This window comes from Mustela lutreola, chromosome 5 (assembly GCF_030435805.1).
Source record: "Mustela lutreola isolate mMusLut2 chromosome 5, mMusLut2.pri, whole genome shotgun sequence".
In the NCBI taxonomy this organism is placed as follows: Eukaryota; Metazoa; Chordata; class Mammalia; order Carnivora; family Mustelidae; genus Mustela; species Mustela lutreola.
In genome coordinates this window covers 78,216,835-78,242,200 of record NC_081294.1, presented here as the reverse complement: position 1 = coordinate 78,242,200, position 25,366 = coordinate 78,216,835, and the positions used below count along the sequence as shown (strand labels likewise).

Sequence of the window (25,366 nt, the reverse complement as noted above, 5' to 3'; positions counted from 1 at the left end):
GTTTCACCAGGCACTATGTGTGACATTAAGCATGTCACTTTCTCCCTTTCTGATGTTCCATTTCTTCCTTAATAAATAAAGAAAACATCTGCCCCACCTATCTTACAGTGCTATGATGATGAAATAAGGTAAAATAATTTGAAAATAATAAAACACTATATGAATGTAAATCTTGAATACTGTATATTGTAAATATGAATATTAATGTAATTCTTAGAATATTAGAATATTAATTCTGTGTAATTACAACTCTTTTGTCCTGTCCCTCATCACAGTGTTTTATCTTCTGTGCCCTTCAAACTGAAATAATAATATTTACTGAGAATCTCACATGATACATTTTCATCAGAATTCACTTAAATTCTTTTTTAAAATTTTTTTTCCAGTTTCATTAAGATATAACTGACATACAACATTACATGAGTTTAAGGTGTACTAACATAATGATTTTGTATATGTATGCACTGTGAAATGACCACCACAGAAAGTTTAATTAAAATCCACCATTTCATAGGTATATATTTTTTTCTTGTCATGATCACTTCAATTTTCAAGTGTAGTTTTAGGCATTTTATATTTAAGTTCTGACCCAAAAGATCAAATTGTAAGAGCTCCTGGCTGCCTCAATCAGAGGAATGTGCAACTCTTGATCTCAGGGTCATGAGTTTAAGCTCCACGTGGGAAGCAGAGATTACTTAAATAAATAAAACTTAAAAATAAATAAATGAATAATAAAAGGATCAAATTTTAAATAACTACAACACTTGTGGGAAAATCTCAAGTTTCCCAGAATGAGTTGTAATTATATATAACTATACACACAGATGATCTGAATATGATTAGATATGCCAAAAAGCACGTAACTCTAATAAATCCTTTGTCCTACCCTCTCTAAAATTTTAAAAGCCTGCCTCAATATGGAATCAATAAAAGGGCAAAATATCCGGTTAGTCTATTACCCTGGGAACATTTGGCAGTTCATAATATCCTATGGCAGTTCATAAATATCTTACCTGGTAAACCTGTTAGAAGACATATTTTTATAATTCAGATTGCAATAGCATTACCTTAACCAGCCAACATGGAAACCATTTACAGGAACACGGAAATACTAAAATTAGACCAATTCTGTACATGTAACATAAAAGTCTTGGTGATAGAGTCCAAAAAAAAAAAATCTGGAAAATGTGTAAGTCCAAAATAATGTATCTAATTAAATTAGTCCTTATCATATAAATGAATACAGTAGCCCAGAAGTATCTTACATAAAGCTAAAGGATCACAGAAATGTCCTTACTGCCCAATGATAATTATATAACTCTCGATCAAGCAGCTACACTGAGCAGCAAACACAAAACATTCACCAATATTGGTACTGTTTTTCCCAATGACAAGAAAGTTTATCTTAAGTCTTAAGATAAGATTTTTTTTCCTATATTAGGTACAAAAACAAAAGGTGGAAGAAAAAAGATAAGAGGGAATCTGGCCCCCCCAAAATACTCTTCATTTATAGGTAATCTTTTCTTAATGCTATAGGCAAAGCACTTTATGTCTTCCATCTCAAAAGTCTTTCCTCACCCTTCCTTCTTTAAAGACAGGAGTAGGGGCACCTGGACGGCTCAGTGGGTTGAGCCTCTGCTTTTGGCTTGGGTCATGCATGATCTCAGGGTCCTGGGATGGAGCATCTATCTCTCTGCTCAGCAGGGTGCCTGCTTCAACACGGCGCCCTCCCACCGCCCTGCCTCTCTGCCCACTTCTGACCTGTCAAATAAATAAATAAAATCTTTTAAAAAAAAAAAGACATGCGTATATGATAATTGTTTTTCTCTGACTTATTTTGTATCTCACTGATATGAGGAATTTGAGAAACAAGACAGAGGATCATAGGGGAAGGGAGGGAAAAATGAAAGGAGGAAACCAGAGAGGGAGACAAACCATAAGAAACTCTTAACCTTAGGCAACAAACAGGGTTGCAGAGTGGAGGGGGTTGGGAGGGATGAGGTGGCTGGGCAATGGACACTGGGGCGGGTATGTGCTATAGTGAGTGCTGTGACTTGTGTAAGACTGATGAGTCAGACCTGTAACCCTGGAACAAATAATACATTATATGTTTTATTTTTTTTTAAGATCTTATTTATTTATTTGACAGAGAGAGAGAGAGAGACAGTGAGAGAGGGAACAGGGAGCCAGATACAGGGGAGCCAGATGCAGGGCTGGATCCATCCAGACCTGAGCTGAAAGCAGACACCCAACCGACTGAGCCACCTACGCGCCATAATACATTATATGCTAATAAAAATAAATAAATAAATAAGTATAGTAGCTTCAACTGGAATTTAAACAAAGTGGGGGCAGGGTGGAAAAGGGGAACAAGCATTTTCTCCTATTTTTTATCCTATTTGACATTTCAAGAAATGAACAACTGAATGACAACAGTTACTAGAAAGACTAACCACAGACTCAACTACTGCCATCTTAAAAAACAAAGTCAGATACCTGGCCAAAATCTAGTTAGAAAAATCATTTATTAACTAAGCTATGCTTTGGCCAAAACTTAATTTCACTAAAAAACAACAACAAAACCCCATGCAATTTCTATCAAGTGTAAGTTATAAGCAGTGTTATAATTAAAACATTAACAATATTAATATGGTTTAAGTCTTAAAAAAGTAAAACAATAATACCTCACCTATATATTTGTCCAATAACCAACTGCTACTTTCTATAAGGTATATTTCTAAAAATAGCAATTGTTAGTAAGTTAGTAAAAAAGGAACATTTGAGCATAAAACATGTATATTATATATATTTGCTTATATATTCTCCAGTCATTTGGTCATCTCATGCAACAAGCAAATAAACTACCAAGCTCTCAAATATAAGTTGAAAATACATTTATACAGAACATTTATGCAGAACACCTAACAATGAATTATGAAACTTTTATTTTAAACATGTTAAATAAATTTGTATTTTGAGCTGAGGACTAAAATATTAGTAGCCACAAATTTTGTGTCTGCCAAACTTTAAGAATAATCATCACTCCCATGAATTCCAACTGGACCAATGAGAAGGGTAAATGTTTTATACTACCTCCTCTCACAAACTTTCAAAAATAAAGCTCCCATGGGGTGCCTGGGTGGCTCAGTGGATTAAGCCTCTGCCTTCGGCTCAGGTCGTGATCCCAGGGTCCTGGGATAGAGCCCCGCATCGGGCTCTCTGCTCGGCAGGGAGCCTGCGTTTCCCTCCCTCTCTGCCTGCCTCTCTGCCTACTTGTGATCTCTGTCTGTCAAATAAATAAATAAAATCTTTGGAAAAAAAATAATAAAGCTCCCTTAAAAGACTCAGATTTGAGAAGCTGGCTCAGTCAGAGGAGTGTGTAGCTCTTGATCTTCGAGTTGTGAGTTCAGGTTTCACATTGGGTGTAGAGATTACTAAAAAATAAATACATTTATTAAAGAGGTCTCTTGAAAAGAAAAAGAGATTCAGATTTCATAATTTAAAATGGAAATCTACATAAAACATTGTAAACATCGGAAACATTTAAAAAAATTTATTTGCTGTATCTCTTCTCTTTTGACAGCTTATATTTGGACAGACCAGTATGTCCTACTTTTACCCACTCAAAGTAAGCCCTCTACTTTAAGTCAGAATCAGCATTTATACCATTTTAGAATGTAGGGGTTTATGATCGAGCTCTACTTGGAAGAGCAAAAATTATGGATCAGTGTTCCAAAAGATAATTACTGAAGGACAGAGCAATTCTTTTTTGCAAAAAACACAGTATTCAAAAGTTTTGACAGTAGTATCACCACAAATATGCCCCAAGATGCACTCAAAGGGAGAAAGTAATATAGTTGCAATTTAGGACCAAATAATGATAAATTTAGGAATGAGTTTTGCTGATACCATAAGACCCAATAAAATCAGCAAAAACATCTGGATACTGGAATGAAAAGGCTATATTTCTTAACATAAAACTTTTCAAGTTTCTTTCTACAAGGAAAGTTGTATTTCTAATTTCAGACCCACAATCCTCTTCTCAAAAAACAGTAATGGTACCTTGGGTTTCCTGAAGTTGATTAATTTCATACAGTTCAATAGAGAGCCAGTGTGCTTTTCCTAATGCTAAGTTAAAGCTAGAGAAAATTAACTTCACTTTGCTCAATTACAGAAACACAATTTCTAATGTATAGTTTTAATACAGACTCTATTTTTTTATTTAAAAAATTTTTTCTTTTAAGATTTTATTTATTTGACAGACAGAGATCACAAGTAGGCAGAGAGAAAGAGGGGGAAGCAGGCTCTCTGCTGAGCAAAGAGCCCAATGCGGGGCTCGATCCCAGGACCCCGGGATTATGACCTGAGCCAAAGGCAGAGGCTTTAACCCACTGAGCCAACCAGGCGCCCCCAGAATCTATTTTTTTTTATTCTTCTAATTAAAAATGGGGAAAAGGAAGGTCTTCTTAAAAGCAATTGCTACTTGGGGGGCCTGGCTGGCTGAGTTGGTAGAGCATGTGACTCTTAATCTCAGGGTCATGAGTTCAAGTCCCACCTTGGGCAAAGAGTTTGCTTAACAAAATGATAAAAAAAAAAAAATTAAAAACTGTGCTGTTTATTTTCTTTTTTTTTTAAGTTTTTATTTTCTTATTTATTTGACAGACAGAGATCACAAGTAGGCAGAGAGGCAGGCAGAGAGAGAGGAAGGGAAGCAGGCTCCCCACTGAGCAGAGAGCCCAATGCGAGGCTCAATCCCAGGACCCTGGGATCATGACCTGAGCTGAAGACAGAGCCTTTAACCCACTGAGCCACCCAGGCATCCCAAAAACTGTACTATTTTAAAAAAAAAAAAAAAAAAGCTACCATGAATTAAGAGCATTAAAAAAACAGGCTACCATTAACAAAATGCCTCACATTTACCAGCATTTTCTATATTATTCCAATCAATCATCTTTTTAAAAATATTTATTTATTTATTTTAGAGAGAGCAGGGGAGAGGGAGAGAGAGGATAATTTTTTTCCCTAAAAGATTATTTATTTATTTATTTATTTGACAGAAACACAGTGAGAGAGGGAGCAGAAGCAGGGGGAGTGGGAGAGGGAGAAGCAGGCTTCCCTGCCAAGCAGGGAGCCTGAGGCGGGGTTTGATCCTAAGACCCTGGGATCATGACATGAGCCCAAGGTAGTCAGTTAATGACTGAGACACCCAGATGCCCCGAGAGAGAGAATCTTAAGCACAGAGCCCAACTTGGGGCTCAATCTCACAACCCAGAGATCATTACCTGAGCAGAAACCAAGAGTTGGAAGAGTAACTGACTGAGCCACCCAGGTGCCTCCCAATTCAGTCGTCTTAACTACTTGATGAAGTATATTAGATGACTTTAATTTTAAGTAACTGAAACTCACGAAAGTTATGGGACTTGCCCAATATCGCATAATCATACAGGATCTGAAGCCATATATTTTGGATGCCAAAGCTCATACTCTTTTTACCACACCAAACTGTATTAAGTGAATCTTCTCAACAATGGAGTATTACTAAAATATTAACCAACAAAGTAAGCAAAAAAACTACAAGTACGGTAATGCTTCAGTTTAAAAACAGTAACAATGTCAGGAAAAACCTTTTTATTTTTTTATTTTTTAAAAAGATTTTATTTATTTATTTGACAGATAGAGATCACAAGTAGGCTGAGAGGCAGGCAGAGAGAGAGAGAGGAGGAAGCAGGCTCCCTGCTGAGCAGACAGCCCGATGTGGGGCTAGATCCCAGGACCTTGGGATCATGACCGGAGCCAAAGGCAGAGTCTTTAACCCACTGAGCCACCCCGGTGCCCCAAAACCTTTTTATTTTTTAAAAAGATTTTATTTATTTATTTGTCAGAGAGAGAGAGCACAAGCAGGAGGAGAAGCTGGCTCCCCGCTGAGAAGGAGCCTGATGTGGGACTCAATCCCAGGACTCTGTGATCATGATCTGAGTCAAAGGCAGACACTTAATCGACTGAGCCCCCCAGGTGCCCCAGGAAAACACTTCTTTAGATCAAATTAAGTGCAATCAAGATTAGCAAACCCACTAACACCTCTTTGGCAGAGTTCTTAAAAAGACACACAAATCATGTTTTCATTTAGTAATTTCTGGCACCTACATCTACATTATTTCTAATGTATATTTACCACACATATACAACAAAATTTGTGCCAGAATAGGTTTTTTAAAAAGAAGACTGCTCACATACTCATTAGAAAAGTCACAAGGAATGAAGTACCTGGCAATTAAAGCCAAAAAAATCTTAATGTTCAAAAAAAAAAAAAAAAAAAAAAAATCTTAATGTTCAAAGGATAAACTTTGTATTTTCTCTATCATAATAAATGGGTAAGGTTGAGGTTAGAAAGGAGTCCTGGCTTCTTCTCATTATCCCAAATAGAAAATAAGCATTCAACACTCCAAAGAAATACTTGATTTTAATAAGTTAAAAAGAGCCTCAAACACCCATAAACCTCCAATTAATTCCAATAAGGAGCAGAAAGCATAATGACTAAGAGCAAGGACTCTTAGGAAACCAGCTCATCTCTCATAGTGTGATCTTACCTAACTTGTTTTAACTCTTTAGCCTCAATTACCTCAGCTATAAAATAAGGACAGCAGTAACCATACCACAGAGTTATTGATGAGTAAGCAAGATACTATATCTAAAATTGCACAAGAGTGCTTAACACATGGTAACTGCTCAACAAATATTAGTTATTATTATTATTATTATTAATATTATCACTATTACTATCATTAAGGTCAGTTTGCCTTGCCTTCCTATACTCTTACTCTCCACTCCACAAAAATAATATAGAATCCATCATACTCATTTTAGGCTAACAGGTAACATGAGCATATTAAGCACTACAGATATATTCATTCAACATTTTTTCGGCACCTACTATATGCCAAACATTCTATTATATACTGTATATCTATTATATACAAATATAAATAAAACATGACTCTTGCTAATTGAAATAGAAAATCAAGTAAATGCAATAAACTATTACAGATGTTATAAAAGTTATATACAAACAACACGAGAACACAGAAAAAGGAATGGTCAATTCCAGCTGGAGTACTAATAAAGGACATGAGTTAGAGATGACAACTCTGAAACAAGAAGGTATCCAAGAGTCCAAGACACCTGAATTAAAATACCAACTTTGGGGCACCTGGGTGGCTCAGCTGGTTAGGCATTCAACTCTTGATTTCAGCTCAGGTAATGATCTCGGGGTTGTGAGAACTGGCCCCACCCCGGGGTTCCATGCTTAGTGGGGAGTCTACTTGGGATCCTCTTCATCTCCCTCTGCCCCTTTCCCCAATCTTTCTCTCTCTCAAATAAATAAATAAATCTTTAAAAAATAAAATAAAATCCCAACTCCACCATTACTAGATATACGACTCTGTGTACATCACAAAATGTCTCTAAGTATCAGTTTCCTCATCTGTAATTTGGGGCTAACTGTTTTTGCAACTTGAAAAAAAATTTATTTGAGACAGTAAGGGGGGTGGAGAGCAAGTGCACAAGCTGAGTGAGGGGCAGAGGGAGAGGCAAACTCCCCACTGAGCAGGGAGCCAGAGGTTGGGCTCCATCCCAGGAGTCGAGGATCATGACCTGAGCCAATGGTAGACACTTAACCAACTGAGCCACCCAGGCACTTTTTGCAATTTTGATTTTTGATTAAAACCAAAATCTTCATATGATACTGGTAAAGAATATATGAGAATATATGGGTAAGTACATATCCCAGTGGACAATAAGCCCTCAACATATAGTAGCTATTATGATTCTAGAAGCCAAAGCAGCAGAAGCAAATTAAACCAGGGCCAATAACAGCCTGATATGCTCAGAGAACTATAACAATTTGGTATGACTAGAAACAAAAAGCAAATAAAGTAGGGTAAAAAAGGATAGAGTTTAAAAAACAGAAGCCAAGGGCGCCTGGGTGGCTCAGTGGGTTAAGCCGCTGCCTTCGGCTCAGGTCATGATCTCAGGGTCCTGGGATCAAGTCCCGCATCGGGCTCTCTGCTCAGCAGGGAGCCTGCTTCCTCCTCTCTCTCTCTCTGCCTGCCTCTCTGCCTACTTGTGATCTGTCTCTGTCAAATAAATAAATAAAATCTTTAAAAAAAAAAAAAAAAAAAAAACAGAAGCCAAATCCTAAATAGTCTTGTATGCCACATTAAGGAGTCTTAGATAAAGATATGAGAAGGCTTTTTGTCAAAATAGTGGTATGACTGGACTGACATTAGACAGTTTACTCTGATAGCAAGATAGAGTAAAAATTAGAGGGGTATAATCTTGAAGGTAGACAGAGCCAGGGATTAGTGAATTAAGTGCCATTGAAAGATGATGGTTTTATTTATGGCAGAAGCAACAAAGAAAGGGACAAATAAACAAGATGTTAAGAAAGAACTTACAGGACTTAATGCCTGCTTAGATGTGTATGGTGAGAAGAAATAGCAGATATGAGATGTGAGGTTTCTGACAACAGTAAGCAACTTTAGGGCAATGTAATTTACAAAGGTGGAGGTAAAAAAAAAAAAATTGGGGTGGAGGGGGAAATGATGAGTTCAGAATTAAAACTGGTGCCCTGAGCTATTTATACAACATACACATAGTACTATTTATACAACATACACATAGTAGGCAGTTGGAAGGCTTCTTGGCAGACTGCTAATAGTAGGAGATGGAAGCCACATGGATATACAAGAGAAGAATGTTCCTAAGAGAACAAACTACAAATGCCAAAGGCTCTGAACCAGGGCATGCTTGGAGTTTACAGAACATAATGAAGCAGCTGTGGTTTTGCTTAAATATGAACACAAGACAATCTGATGGTAATGAACTTTGTATCCTTTCATTTTTAATCATTGCCCTCTAAACTTACCACTTAAAAACCCATCAAACTCCTAAAGTATGACATCTAAACATCAAACTTTATAGTAATCATCCAGCTTACACAAGAGAATGATATTTGCATTTAAGATCGTGGATTGTCACAAGACCATGAAAATATTAAAAGAGGTAATGCAATTAAAGTACACAATGCATTAATCACCCTCAAAAAAAATCTGTTAATATGTGAAAGGAGTTAGAAGGACAAATAGAACTTGAATAAATAATTTACCTTGTTTTAAGAAGTTCTCTGAAATGTTCATGCTTGTGAAAAGACCAGTATCTTTAAGGGCAGGGACCACATTTTTTCATCTTTGTCATTCTAAAGAGTAGAATAGTTTATCAAATAGTAGGCTCTATATAAATTACTGTCAAATAAACAAATTCACTCTACAATACCTAACAAACAGACTGCCAAGGACTCTAATTTCTGAAAGACATAACTTTATTTTGTATGATGTGAATTCATGAACAAGAGGTCCTATCCTAAACTAAATTCTGATTTTCTTTTCTAGAGAATGAGAGAATGATTGTAACAGATAAGCAACAAGGAAATAATAATACACAAAAGGAAAGTATCTTTGATACTGTATTATCATACTATTCTAAATTTTGCGGGAGGAGGAATAATAGATCAAATCCATGCACCTGATTTAAGTATAGCCTTAATTAATGCTCTCTTCTAATTAAAAGGAAATAAACTTCTTTATCAAATCCTAAGTAAAACAGGTACTATAGTACATACTCTTACTGTTCATAGAGTGAAAATAACTAATAATTTAATATAATTGCAACCATTTGAGCAGTGACATCTAAGATTTGTTTTTGCGATTTAATCACATAGGTGATAACACTAGCTTGGGTGTCAAGCAAATTGTATGTTACTTAAATATTAGATCCACACCTCTTAAGCAGTTGTTAGAAGCTACCAAATGCAAAAACTCTAATGGTTTATATTTTATTCCACTTATTCATTTGTCCATTATCCTAAAAAAAAAAAAAAAAAAGAAAGAAAGAAAAGAAAAGAAAAGAAATTCCACCCACATTCTTCATGCAGACTATAGTCCACATCAAATGCATTCAGACTACAACCATGGAAACCAACCATCTCCTCCCACTTCCATTTTATCTCCTCTCAAACAAATACCCATGGTTTGTCAAGGAGAGGATACATGAAAAATAATCAAATACTAATACTGTGACAACTTGCTCTTCTCATGGGCTGGCAAACACAGGTTTAACACATTGAGTTATCCCCCTAGTCCAATAAGAGTGTAATAAGAGGGGCAGAAATTTCGACAGTTAGAATATTACTAATAGAGGGGAAGGAACTTTTATGTGTGACCACAGATTCTGCAGCATACTCCCTATTAAACTCTTCTGAAGACCCAATCAAGAGAAGGAGAACATATCCAATAACCTAGAATAGCTAAAACAATCTTGAAAAAGAACAAAATTGGAGGACTTACACCTTCCCATTTCAAAATGTACTACTACAAAAAGCTACAGTAACCAAGACAGTATGGAATAAGCATAAGACATCTAGATAAATTGAATTTAACAGAAATAAACCCTCTCATTTACAGTCAACTGACTTTTGACAAGGGTGCCAAGGCAATTCATTGGAGGAAAAAACAGTCTTTTCAACAAATGGTGTTGGGACAATTGGTTATTAACATTCAAAAGAATGAGGTGGAATCTCTACCTCACACCTTATATAAAAATTAACTCAAAATACACCTAAGATATAAATGTAAGAGTTAAATCTACAAAACTCTTAGAAGGAAGCAGGCATAAATCTTCATGACTGCGGATTACACAACAGTTTCTTAGATATGACACCAAAGGCAAAAGCAACAAAAGAAAAAAAATAGGTAATATAAAAGTTGAGCTTCCCCCAAATTTTAAAATGTTAAGGACATAACTGAGTGAAGAGACAATCAAAAGAATGAGAAAAAATATTTGCAGATCACATACCTAATATGGAACTAGCACCCAGAATATGTAAAAAGAACACTTAAAATTCAACAAGAAAATAACCCAATCAAGGGACGCCTGGGTGGCTCAGTTGGTTGGACAACTGCCTTCGGCTCAGGTCATGATCCCGGAGTCCCGGGATCGAGTCCCACATCGGGCTCCCAGCTCCATGGGGAGTCTGCTTCTCCCTCTGACCTTCTCTTCACTTATGCTCTCTCACTGTCTCTCTCTCAAATAAATTTTTTTAAAAAAATCTTAAAAAAAAAAGAAAAAGAAAAAGAAAACAACCCAATCAAGAAATGAGAAAAAGATCTGAGTAGGCATTTCTCCAAAGACACAAATAAGCACATAAAAAGATGCTCAACTTCATTAGTTATTGAGGAAATGCAAATCAAAACCACAACGAGATACCACTCCAACCCACTGGGATGCCTATATAAAAAAAAAGTTACCAAAGATGTAGAGAAGTTGGAACCCTCGTACATTGCTGATGCGAATGTAAAATGGTGTAGCAGCACAGAAAACAGTTTGTCAGTTCTTCAGAAAGTCAAATATGGGAGTTAGTAATCATAGGGCCTAGCAATTACACTTCTTAGGTAAACACACAAGAGAACTGAAAATAAATTTTTTTCTTTCTTTAAAGATTTTTTTATTTATTTGACAAACAGAGATCACAAGTAGGCAGAGAGAAGGGGGAGCAGGCTCCCTGCTGAGCAGAGAGCCTGATGCGGGGCTCGATCCCAGGACCCTGAGATTATGACCTGAGCCAAAGGCAGAGGCTTAACCCACTGAGCCACCCAGTCATCCCTGAAAAGAAATTTCATGTAAAACTTATACACAATTGTTCACAGCATCTATATTTATAGTCCCCAAAATGTAGAAAGAACTGATGAACAAAATGTGGTATATCCACAAAATAGAGTATTTTCCCAGTGGAGTACTGATACAAGTTACAACGTGTAGAAACCTTGGCAACAATATGCTAAGTGAAAGAATCAAGGTACAAAAGACCTCATATCATATGATTCCATTTATACGAAATGTCCATACTAAGCAAATCCAAAGACAAAGGCATATTAGTGGTTATCAGAGAATGTGGAGTGGGGGCAGGAGGATGCATAGGAAATGACTGCTAGTGGGTACACGGTTTTGTTTGGGGGAAGGGAGTGGTGATGAAAATGTTTTCAAAAGACAGTGCTGGTAGTTGTACAACTTTGTAAATACATTAAAAGCCACTGAACTGTACATAAAGAATGAACCTATGATATGTGAATTATATTTCAATTTTTAAAACTCTGGGAATTTGAATTTGAAAAGTACTTTGGAAATCTGTTCAATTTCCTATTTTGATAAATGCACTACAGTAATGTAAAAGAATATTCAGGGAATGTAAATTCAAGAATTTAAGGGTAAAGAGGCATGAGGTATGCAACCTATTTTCAAATGATTCAGAAAATAAATTATTCATTTATTTATTTATAGAGAGAGGATAGGACAATATGAACACAACTGGTGAGTCTTGGTAAAGGATATATGGAGGGGAGGGAGTTCCTTGTACTACTGTTTCAACTTTCCAGTAAGTTTCAAATTTCAAAATAAAAAGTAACAAAGGAAGATAATGTAACCAATATAATTGGACTATTGCCCCTTTGGGGATCGTTTTTTTGATAATGATAATTTGTTTCACCTATGTAACTGAATTTTGCGACTGTATAATTTTTAAAAGACAAAAATAAAAATATAGAGATATAGCAGAAGAATAAGTAAACAGAGGAAAAAATCAATTACAAGCTGGTAAGAGCTAAAAGTCCTTCCAAAGTGTACCACTCAAGGTATCAACTGACAAGGTCAAACCTTTACTTTCTGACTAAGATTTCATAAAATGAACATTTTTTTTCAATTTTTCAATTTTTACATGAAAATGTTTTTCAATTCTACATCATTAAAGAAAATATTAAGGTCCATTTATCCTGCTTTAATACTATACTGAGATAATTTTTTTAAACTGAATTTACCACTAGTGATATAAAGGATAAAACATGTTCTTCCTAGCATTTAATCAATACACGAAGCAGTGTGATCAATCACAAGTTAGATAATATGAGAATGAATCAGGAAAAAAGGGGGAATTATATTTCAGAAACATCGACTCATCTATACTATTCCATGTTAACTGGGTTCAATGCCTTTAGGGAAGACACCACTGAGGGCTCACACAGCCTCTCCCTATTACAGATGACTTTTATTATTTTGTCAGACTCAAACCTTTTGATTTGGTATTATCTAATGCAATAATACAATTAAGATTTCTTTAAAGATTTTATTTATTTTGAAAGAGAGAGAGAGGGAGGGGAGGGACAGAGGCAGAGGGAGAGAGAGAAACCCAAGCGGACTCTATGCCAAGCAAAGACCCTAATGTAGGGATCCATCCCACAACACTGGAATTATGACTCAAGCCGAAATTAAAAATTGGACACTTAACCAACTGAGTCACCCAGGTGCCCCAACACAATTACATTAAGATTTGCATCAAAACAGGGGCGCCTGGGTGGCTCAGTCAGTTAAGTATCTGCTTTTGGCTCAGGTCATGATCCCAGAGTCCTGGGATCCAGCCACACATTGGGCTCCCTACTTAGCGGAGAGTCTGCTTCTTCCTCTCCCTCTGCTGCTCCCTCTGCTTGTGTATTCTCTCAGTCTGCCAAATAAATAAATAAAATCTTAGAAAAAAAAAAGATTTGCATTAAAACTTGTTCTCAAAGTGATCTACAGATTCAGTGTAATTCCCACTAAAAGCCCAAGGGCCATTTTGGCAGAAATATAAAAACTCATCCTAAAATTCATGTGGAATTTCAAGGGACCCTGAACAATCTTGAAAAAGAAGAACAAATTTGAAGAACCAACACTGCCTGATTTCAAAACTTACTAGAAAGTTACAGTAATCAAATCAGAGTGATACTGGCATAAGACCAACATATAGACTAATGGAACAGAACAGACACGCTAGAAAGAAACCCTCTAACACATGGCAAATTGATTTTCTTTTCTTTTTTTTTTTTAAAGATTTATTTATCAAGAGAGCGCAAAGCAGGGGGAACAGCAGGCAGAGGGAGAAGCAGGCTCCCCCCTGAGCAAGGAGCATGATATGGGACTCAATCCCAGGACCCTGGAATCACAACCAGAGCAGAAGGGTAGACTAAGCCACCCAGGTGTCCTGGCAAACTGATTTTCAACATGGATGTAAAGACCAGTCAATTGGAAGATGATAATGTTTTCAATAAATCATGCTGGAAAAAAATGGATACCCATATCAAAACAACGAAGTTGGACACTGATCTTATATTGTATACAAGAATTAACTCAAAATGGATCTAAGACCTAATTTAAGAGCTAAAACTACAAAATTCTTAGAAGAAAACATTGGGGAAAAAAATCTTCATGACATTGGATTTGGCAACAACTTTATGCATATGACACCAAAAGTATAAATGAAAGAAAAAATAAGTAAATTGGACTTCATCAAAATTAAAAACTTGGAGGAATAAAAGGCCACTATCAACAGAGTAAGAAGGCAACCTACGGAATGGAAAAAAAATAGGTGCAAATTACATATATGATAAGTAATTAATACCCAGAGAACATCTATAATTAAACATTGAAAAAGCAACCTAACTAAAAATGGGGATAGCAGGGCATCTGGGTGGCTCAGTAGGTTAAGTGTCTGTCTTCAGCTCAGGTCATAACCCCAGGGTCCTGGGATCAAGCCCTGCTCAGTGGGGAATCTGCTTCTCTCTCTCACTTTCCCTCTGTGTACTCTCACTTTCAAATAGAAAAATAAATCTTTAAAAATAATAAATAAACAAATATAAATAAAAATGGGGATAGGATTTGAATAGACATTTCTCCAAAGAAGATATACAAATGGCCAAAGGCACTTAAAGGCATTTAAAGATGCTCAATATCACTAATCATTAGGGAAATACAAATTAAAACCACAATGAGATACCACTTCACACAAATCAGGATGGCTATTGTCAAAAACAAAAACAAAATAAAAAACAAATATTGGCTAAAATTTGTGGCACTTGGAACCCTTGTGCAATTTTGATCAGAATGTAAAATACTATAGCTGCTATGGAAAACAGTATGGCAATTCCTCAAAAAATTAAAAACAGAATTACTATATGATCCCGCAATCCCACTACCATACTCAGAAGAACTGAAAGCAGGGACTTAAATAGGTATTTATACACCCATGTTTATAGAAGCATATTCACAACTGCCAAAAGGTAAAAGCAATTCAAGTGTCCATCAACAGATGAATGGATAAACAAAATGTGGTATATACATACAACGGTATAGTATTCAGCCTTCAAAAGGAATGAAATTCTGACACATGATACAACATAGATGAACCTTGAAGACATAATGCTAAGTGAAACAAGCCAGTCACCAAAAGAGAAACACTGTATGATTCCACTTATTTGACATACCCAGAGTAGTTAAATTTACGAAGAAAGAAAGTAGATGGGGCACCAGGGTGGCTCAGTCGGTTAAGCAGCTGCCTTAGGCTCAGGTCATGATGCCAGGGTCCTGGGATGGAGCCCTGCGTCGGGCTCCCTGCTCAGCAAGCCTGCTTCTCCCTCTCCCTCTCCCTCTGTTTGCTGCTCTGCCTACTTGTGTTCTCTATCTCTCTAATAAATAAATAAATAAAACATTAAAAAGAAAGAAAGAAAGTAGAAATGTGGTTGCTAGGGGCTGGGGAAGGGTAGATGGGGATCAATACAAAATCTGGGAAGATGAAAACATTCTGGAGATGGCTGCTGGTGAAGGCTGCACAACAATATGAGTGTACTTAATGCCACTGACCTGACCCTTTAAAATTGTTAAAATGGTAAATTTTATGTTATGTATATTCTAAGAAAACTAAAAAAATGGTTAAAATGGTCCATTTTGTCTCTGTATATTTTGCTACACACACAAAAACAGAAACAAAACTTGTTCTCAATCTAACTCTCCTCATTACAAACTGTTAAACAAATCAAACTCACCTTGGCAACTTAATAAACTGCTCTCCCATACAATTCTTTGGTTCTTAAGGCTAATCCCTGGGGGTATACTTGCCTTACCCTTTTCAAAATTGCTCACTAATGTAGGTAAATCAAACAGCCAGGATACACTAGGGTATCTACTTTAAAAAAAAAAAACAAAAAAAAAAACAAAAAACAAGAACAAAAGCAAACACCTTTTCTACTACTGAAAACATCCATTAAGGGAAAAACTTAATGAGAACAGAAGTGTACTTAAAGGAGGAAGATCAAATGTGCTCTTTGACAAACAGCTGCTAAGTTTCAGTCTAGCAAGTAAAACAGAGCTTTATATACAAGTTTACTTTTTTCCTGGTTTAGGTAAAGTTGGCCGGAAAAAGGTAAGCCAATCAATCATCATAAAGCAAATGATCTTCATTCACGGAACTACACACCATCAACTACCAATAGAACAGCACCTAGACTTTAATTTCTACAAGTTAATCAGAGTGTTAACAATACACAAAACCAACATTTTCCATATTGGCAAAGGTGCAAAATTGGGTTTATCCCTTTCTATATCAGTAGTTTTAATATTTATTTAATTCTTTTAAGATGAATGAAATTTTCAAGTAAGTTCAATTACAAAATTACCTTAGAATAGTGCTCCTCCTGTACTCAATGGTATACTTTTTTTTTTTTAATTTTGTTTATTTGACAGATGGAGATGTCAAGTAGGCAGAGAAGCAGGCAGAGAGAGAGGAGGAAGCAGGCTTCCTGCTGAGCAGAGAGCCCGCTGTGGAGCTTGATACCAGGATCCTGGGATCATAACCCGAGCCGAAGGCAGAGGCTTTAACCCACTGAGCCACCCAGGCGCACTCTCAATGGTATACTTTTAATTGCCTTCTTAATATACTGATCTACACAGCAGTCACCGATTTCGTTAAATAATATAAAACCTTTCAGGCTGGGTTATGGACATTGAGAAGGGTATGTGCTATGGTGAGTGCTGTGAATTGTCTGAGACTGATGGTTCACAGACCTGTACCCCTGAAGCAAATAATATATTATATGTTAATATAAATAAATAAATAATATAAACTTTTCCAACAAGGTCAACTATAGATTATGTGCTAGTCTGAGACAGGCATGTCTTAAGCAACTAATTAAATTCATTGGTACAATGCACCAAAAAAGAAACAGTCAGCAGGAGAAGTAAGATAACTAGAATGGGAGTCAGATGACCTATTTTCTACTACAAATTAGCTGTGTTATCCTGGGCAAGTCACTTAGCTCAACTGTGTTCTGACTTGTAAAGCTTTGCCCAGGGTCCCAACATGAAGTTTCTAATTTGACATTTTGCCAAATATGGGTATTTTTAAAAATTCATAACAGTAAGAAGAGTATTATCTCAAAATAGAAAAAAAAAAGTACAGAAAAATAGCTTTATAAGTTCATTACATTGTCCTTACTTTTTTCGTCTCACTTTAATGAAAACTTCTATAGGGACTAAGCAAGCATTTATTGGAGAAACAGTATTTTGTAACCCAAACTGCCTTATTTCTTAATCTGAAGAAGTAAAATAATAGCATGGGTTCTGGATTCAGTACTAGATTCAAATCCCAGCTTTACCACCTACTAGCTGTGTAACATTTTAACCAATTTTTTTGGTTTTTGTTTTATCATTTCCCTGAGCCTACATTATAAAAATGCAGACATCTACCTCAAAGGGGTATTGAAACAAATAATGAAAGTATCTAGTACGGTACTGGCACATTATATGCATTCAGTAAATGGTAGCAGTTACCTAAAAAGGAGATGAGATAGGATTATCATCAAGATTCTATGACTTTATAGACATGCAACAGAAAAGAAAAACTATACATAATAAAGCCCAAGAAGATATATATATTGAAATAGTTAGGGGGACCTGGGTGGCTCAGTCCTTAAGCATCTGCCTTCAGCTCAGGTCATGATCTCAGGGTCCTAGGACGGAGCCCCACATTGGGTTCCCCACTCTGGGAGCAGTCTGCTTGTCTCTCTCCCCCTTCCCCTCCCCCTGCTCTTGCTCTCTCTCTCAAATGAATAAATAATCTTAAAGAAAAGAAAAGAAGGGAAAAGAAAAGAAAAAGGGTGCCCGGGTGGCTCAGTTGGTTGGGTGTCTGCCTTCAGCTTGGGTCGTAATCTCAGGGTCCTGGGATGGAGTCCCACGCTGGGCTCCCTGCTCAGCAGGGAGTCAGCTTGTCCCTCTGCTCCTCCTCCCGCCCACCCCTCCCCACTTGTTCTCTCTCTCTCTCTCACTCTGTCTCTATCTCAGGAAATAAATAAAATCTCAAAAAAAAGAAAGAAAGAAAGAAAGAAAGAAAGAAAGAAAGAAAGAAGCAGTTAATTTATAATGGGTTAAAAAAGGAATTTTTTATAATGGGTAAAAAAAGGAACTGATTTTATTTCTTATACTTTTGGTTATGTAGGAAGGTAGGTTTGGTAAAAACAAAACAAAACAAAAAACAAAACAAAAAAAAAAAGGTAGACTCTTTTTACTTGCCAACTCAAGACTAGTACTTTTTAAAAACTGCTTTGCTTTCTCTTTAAAGCAAAATATTTTATTTACCTAATCTATCACTGAATCAGGCCAGAATTGGTTTTCAGAGGTTATCTAGTGCATTTTCACCTTACTACCAGATAGACTCAGGAAGGAATGTGCTTAAACTCATCTCCAATGCTTCATTCTTAACGTGTTTTATCACTCTGATTAGAAAAAGTCTAAATCCTTCTCAAATTTATCGCTTAGAAATCTCATATATAGGGGTGCCTGGGTGGCTCAGTGGGTTAAAGCCTCTGCCTTCAGCTCAGGTCATGATCCCAGAGTCCTGGGATCAAGCCCCACATCGGGCTCTCTGCTCAGCAGGGAGCTTGCTTCCCTTCCTCTCTCTCTGCCTGCCTCTCTGCCTACTTGTGTCTACTACTACTGCCTGTCCAATGGATAAATAAAATCTTAAAAAAAAAAAAAAAGAAATCTCATATATAGAGTATGTTATATTTGGTATAATAATAGGGAAAATAAAAATTCATACTTGTATTTCCATAAATTCTGAAAGGAAATAAAAGACATAAAAAGTATAGAGGGCAGGATATTTGGGATGGGTAATTTCAAGATTTTTCACTGTATTTGCCTTTATGTCACTGTGACTCACAAATTGTACACATGTAATCACCTATTGAGATGTACTAAATAGGGGCACCTGGATGGCTCATAGGTTAAAGCCTCTGCCTTCAGCTCAGGTCATGATCCCAGGGTTCTGGGATCGAGCCCCATATTGGGCTCTCTGCTCAGCTGGGAGCCTGCTTCCCCCTCTATTTCTGCCTGCCTCTCTGCCTGCCTCTCTGCCTACCTGTGATCTCTGTCAAATAAATAAATAAAATCTAAAAAAAAGAAGAAGAAGAAGAAGAAGAAGAAATGTACTAAATAATAACCATAAGAAAACCTTCCATCCTTCAAGTTTCACAATAAGGTTTTCCTCCATCCAAATCTAATCAACTTTGGCTTGACCCACCATTCATATAACCATACTTATCAACACATCATTTTATATGTAAAGTCTTTTTTAAAGGTTTTTAAATTTATATATTTGACAGAGGGACAGAAAGAGAGGGAATACAAACAGGGGGAGTGGGAGAGGGAGAAGCAGGCTTCCCACTGAGCAGGGAGTCCAATGCAGGGCTCAATCCCAGAACCCTGGGATCATTACCTGAGCCAAAGGCAGACACTTAAGGACTGAGTCACCCAGGTGCCCCATGTCTTAAGGCTTCAATGAATGAAACTTGTAATATAACAAACTGTTACAGTAGTAACATGTAGCTTTTCCTTCTGTAAACATTTCCAGTGCCTCCAAAGTTCGCACTAGTATACAAAGTTATATTTCCTATTTTATCACCAGTATTGATAATTTATGGAATAAAGTACTTTCTACCTTGAATGAAGTCCTCATCAAAGTTTTTTAGAAATTTATTTTCATGAACAATAAATGAATTTTTCAAAAACAATAGAGTATTTTAAGTGAAAGTTACTCGAAATTATAAACTTACTGCAGAAAATTTACAGCATTTAACTTTTCAGTACCCTCCTTCAATTTCTCTCTTGTCTAGATTATAAGCACAAGCCTTGAAATGCTATTAAAAGCAGTGACTCACCTTGTTTACCTAAAGTTTGAATACAGAGTATTCGTGACAAAATTGCCATCCCTGCTGATAAGAATGGGCTCTAGACCAGTGGTTCTCAACCAGGGGTGAGTTTGTCCCCAGAAGACATTTAACAATGTCTGGAGACATTTATGGCTCTCACAACTGGATGGGTTCTACTGGCATCTAGTGGGTAAACGCCAGGGATGTTGTTAATGCACAGGACAGCCTCTAGCAACAAGAATTATCTGGACTAAAACGTCAGTATGTTGCTGTTGAGAAACCTTGTTCCAGATTACAGATTACAAGTAACTCTAAAGCAAATGATACATCTCCTCAACTAGAGAAAATCAAATAGAAATTCTGTATGGCTGTACTTTTGCCTCTAAAAATAATTTTCAAGGAAAAATAAATCCCTACAAAGCTTTTGCTATAATTTGCTATAAATTGCTGTACACAGTGTTTGTGTGCTTCTACCTAATTACAAGTAAGGCACAGGCCTCAAGATAAGAAAAAAAACCTCAATATGATAAAAACCTATGCTGTCTAATTGAGTATCTATCTTTAAAGTATCTGTATATAAACAAATACACACACACACATAGGTTTATATAGGCCTAGAAAATTTCCCAAAAAAAACCAACAAAAAAACCACAACTGTAATATTGGTTATCACTAAAGAATGGGATTTGAAGGATCAGTGGGAATAAAAGGACTTCTACTTTGCACCATATATCTAATACCTACACTGTTGAATTTTTCAACATGAGACTATATGACTTTTATCATTTTAAAGTAGGGGATAACTGGGTGGCTAAATTGGCTGAGCATCTGCCTTCTGCTCAGGTCATGATCCTAGGGTCCTGGGATTGAGACCTGTGTCAGGCTCTCTGCTCCTCGGCGAGCCTGCTTCTCCCTCTCTCTCTGCCCCCACCCCCTACTTGTGCTCTCTCTGTCTCTCTCACCCTCTCTCAAGTAAGTAAATAAAATCTTGAAAACAAGAAGTTAAAAGGAGAATATCATGCATACATATGCATACACTCTGATGACAGAAAAATTAATTCACAAACCTCACAAAAGTCTTTCCTTTAGGTTATTTTCTTCTTTTTTACTTGCTTAAAAAAAACTACGAATCTAAAAATCAACATTTAAAAATTGTTTTTTTGAAGAATTTTCAACCTGATTTCTATTCTAAACAATAGTACATTTCAATAGGATCCAATGCAAGTTCTGATTTCTATTCAAGGCCTTGGACAGCTAAGGAGCATTCTTGCTATGCCTGAAGAAATATAAAACAAATATTTACCTATGTTTAGAACAACAAGAACCGAAGATCCTAAATGGTGGCATTCTCTAAGCTAGTATAATTCTAATAAAAATTTTACAAAAAGACCCAAGCCCATTCCTTAAGCCGAACGGTCTTTTGACTTAGCCAGCAAGGGAAAACAGCTTGTTTTTTCTTAGCTATAGGCTCTCACAATGAACAAATAAGAGGTCCTTAGAGTATTTATGCCTCTGTACACCAAATATATAAGACTTCAACTAATTCTAGAGCAAATAAACTAGGCCTCCACATTTCTTACTTATTTCTCACCAAGTCCTGCCCCTTTTGAAGAACAAGACAAATTTCACTCTCAAACTATAAAATAACTCTTTATCTTTCTGTATGTCTAAAGTATAAGTACTTGGTTCTAGAACATCTAGAAAAGACAAAAATAAAGATTTTAGCATTATTCATCAAATGCCAATTGGGTGAGTATTTTTTTTTTTAAAGATTTTATTTATTTATTTGACAGAGAGAGATCACAAGTAGGCAGAGAGGCAGGCAGAGAGAGAGGAGGAAGCAGGCTCCCTGCTGAGCAGAAAGCCCGATGCGGGACTCAATCCCAGGACCCTGAGATCATGACCTGAGCCGAAGGCAGCGGCTTAACCCACTGAGCCACCCAGGCGCCCCAGGGTGAGTATTTTTTGAACAACATTATGATCTCTTCATACTGGAAATTCAAAGGCAATGATATGGGAGAAGATGGCTAATACTTTGAAAGAAAAAAGAAAAAGAAGGAAGAAATCTGCTTGGGCAAAATATGTCATTTCACTCACAAACACATGGACTATCCTCTACCACACATACTGTAAAGACCAGATACTCCAGGAATTTCTTTCTCTGTGTGATATGGGAGAAAGAAGTCATAAAAATAAAATTTCCTTTTTCTACAGTAAAGTAAAGAATCTATATGCACCCTGAGCAACATCTTAGACTAAGATAAAGTCTCCAGGTATCCCAGACACATTCATTCCAAAAATGAGGCCCACCGATATACACTTAATACCTAAATCCTTTTTAGGCACAGAAAACTTAAGTAACAGGTAACTAAGGAGTTCTACCACTAGCCTAAATGGGTACAAGGATCATCAATAAGTAACATGCAAAAAAACCCATCAAAAAAACAAAAAGGTACGATTCTGCTCACAGCTTTAATCACATGGTATGGGGAATCCAAATGAAATACAGTAAGCTAGAGAAAGAGAGAGAGATGCTGTGTGTGTGTGTGTGTGTGTGTGTATACAACAAGCCTCATAGAAATGATTACTTCAAAAGCTCATTTCCCAGATATAACACATGAGCCAAAGAAGTTAGAAATTTATGACTTTGGGGTGCCTGGGTGGCTCAGTGGGTTAAGCCACTGCCTTCGGCTCAGGTCATGATCTCAGGGTCCTGGGATCGAGTCCCACATCGGGCGCTCTGCTCAGCAGGGAACCTGCTTCCTCCTATCTCTCTCTCTGCCTGCCTCTATGCCTACTTGTGATCTCTGTCAAATAAATAAATAAAATCTTAAAAAAAAAAAAGGAAATTTATGACTTTGGAGGCTCACTCGCACTCTACCTCTGAAAAAATTTAAACATATTATTTATGTAAAAGTGCATTAGTGATCTTTCACATTACCTATGATAATTATGTAAAAATGGTCCAGAAAATCAAGGATATTACTTTTAGACAAAAGGAAACCTTTTCAATCTCCCTTACAAGTTAGGGAAGGAAAAAAAAAAAAAAAGACTCTATCTTTAAAATCTAAAGGTATTCCCACTTTGCTCTGTAGGTAAAAAGTACATGTGTTTTAGGTTCCTCTCTCATCCACTTTCATTGAAAGGATGAAAGAAAGTCTTCCATAAGCACAAGAGTGGAGGTGCTCCAGAGACTCTCCCCATAACTGCCTATTCAAATAAAATCCTGTCCCACTTTGACTTAGAAGTTATTTCTCTTAAAGTGAAATTCAAAGATACAGACATTCAAGGGACTAGCTTCCTTACAACCCACACACTATTTTTTCCAAAGCGAAATGTTGGAGTGAAAATGTACTAACATTTTAAAACTAAATGAACCCCTGTTCAGACATGGTAAGACAATGTAGAATGGTAAGACAATGCACTAACTGTATTCTGCAACCCACAAATAGTTTCTTATTCCTCTCAAACACAACAGCCAGGATAGTTGTACACAGAGAAATCTCTGTACTTTAACAGCAAGATCAGAGGCTAAAATAATTGGTCATAGGGGAATGAAGGAGGCACCTTAGAACCAAAATAGAATACTCTGGGCACTTAGAACAATAGCCGTCAAGAAACAGTACCATATCCAAGCCATGGTCAAGATAGATAGATAGATAGATAGATAGATATAGATATATATCTATATATATCTATATATAGATATATATCTCCCTATTCCCCAGGGCCCAAAAGATGACGATGCCTTCCATCCCAGGTTGCTCGGACCTAAAAAGGCACAGTTAAGAGTTAAAGAGTTACAAGAAATGAAGGATCTGATCATTAATTTCTGCAAAAGCTGTTCAGTGTTTCAACTTCTCCAAGTCTAAAAATACAGACTTCAGCTATCCAGCTATTCTGAAGTGCAAAGATGCACTGGAATTTCCTTTTCCTGCATAACTTCACAAAAGGTCCCAGGTGCAAGACTCACGTGCTTTCTCAGGGTAAAAGCAGAGAGCTTCTTCATACTAACATGCTTCGAACTAAAAAAGGAGATTAAGAACACTTCTTTCATACGTAGGTAAGGTACAGGGCAAAGAATTGACAGACAACTCAACACTGGGGACAGGCATATAGTGGAAATGCCCTCTCAGCGAGCAAGCTCTGTCTATCTCAGTCTCTCCCTCTCCTGTCTCGCTCGCTCTCTCAGTACCAAGGGCAGGGACTCTGGCAAGACCCCGCCCCCCATCTCCAAAGCGGGGTGGGCGGGAGGTAGCCAGAGGAGTCCTTGTTCCCGCGCGAAGCTTAGAGACCAAAGGACTCCCCATTGTGGGTCTACGGATGGTGACGCGAACCGGTCCCGCTCGAGCCGCGGGCTGAAGAGTATGCTGAGGGCGCACTAGGCCCGCACCGCTGCCACTGCCGCCATGGAGCCGATCGCTGTCAGAGAACGGCTCCGCCCGGGGAGCCAGAGGATGGCCCGAGCCCTGTGCCGGCCCAAAGAGAAATTATGCCTCACACTGTATGGAAGGCGGGGGTCCTGGAAGCGTACCTCGGACACCTCGTCCTCGTCGCTGCCAGAGGCACCACCTCCACCCCCGGTCCTCAGCACTGCAGCCGCCAACTTGAAATCCAGCGCCGCGTCTCCTCCGGCCGCACCGCTGCCGCCGCCACCGACGCCCGGTGCGGGCCCGGCCTCCCCAAAGAGTCTCACGGTGCGAATCCCCAGTCCGACCCCTCCCGGCGGAGGCGGCTCCGAGGCCCCGGCTGGGGCGGATCGCGGAGCCACCGAGTCCAGGTCCTCCTCAAAGGAGGTGCCGCCGCCTCCGCCATCGGTCAGCATGGTTCGCACGCGGAGCCGGAGACGCTGCCGAGTCACTCGCAGCCACCGCCGCCGCCGATCCCGGGAACGAGAGGAACAGCAGGAGGAAGAAGCTTCTCCTTCCCCCCGTCCCAGCAGCGCCACTAACTTCTCACTGCCTAACCTGCTGCCTCCCGCCCCCCACACTCGCCACTGGCTGCAGCTCTCCAGCGGCTGCAGATCATTGGCCAAGGTGACCCGTCGCTCAGGCTCTTCGTCACGCGCCGCTTGCTGGCTCGCGGCCCCCAAGCTGCGTTGACCCGCGCAGGCCTAGGCGGTTGCGAACACCCGCCTACTAGTCCCCACGCGCCGACTTCCGGTCCTTTTCTACGTCTATTGGTCAACCTCTCTCACTACCTCGTCACGACCTTAAAGTGGATTAGTTCGCCTTGTGGTCAGTCATAGTGAC

The 25,366-nt window shown here is 37.9% G+C and overlaps 1 protein-coding gene across 12 annotated transcripts in view; it reads right to left on the bottom strand.

The window, feature by feature from the left end:
* Positions 1-25,086, bottom strand: part of ANKHD1 (ankyrin repeat and KH domain containing 1) — a 130,524-nt gene extending 105,438 nt beyond the window's left edge. For 6 of the 12 annotated variants that reach the window (XM_059174775.1, XM_059174783.1, XM_059174781.1 and 3 more), the window contains exon 1: positions 24,649-25,081. In XM_059174775.1, the coding sequence (XP_059030758.1) occupies positions 24,649-24,939 (291 nt within the window). In that variant the 5' untranslated portion in view covers positions 24,940-25,081. Of the gene's footprint in view, positions 1-24,648 lie in introns of all 12 variants that reach the window. The other 6 variants (XM_059174774.1, XM_059174778.1, XM_059174784.1 and 3 more) reach the window with 2 other exon arrangements.
* Positions 25,087-25,366: the final 280 nt, after the last annotated feature.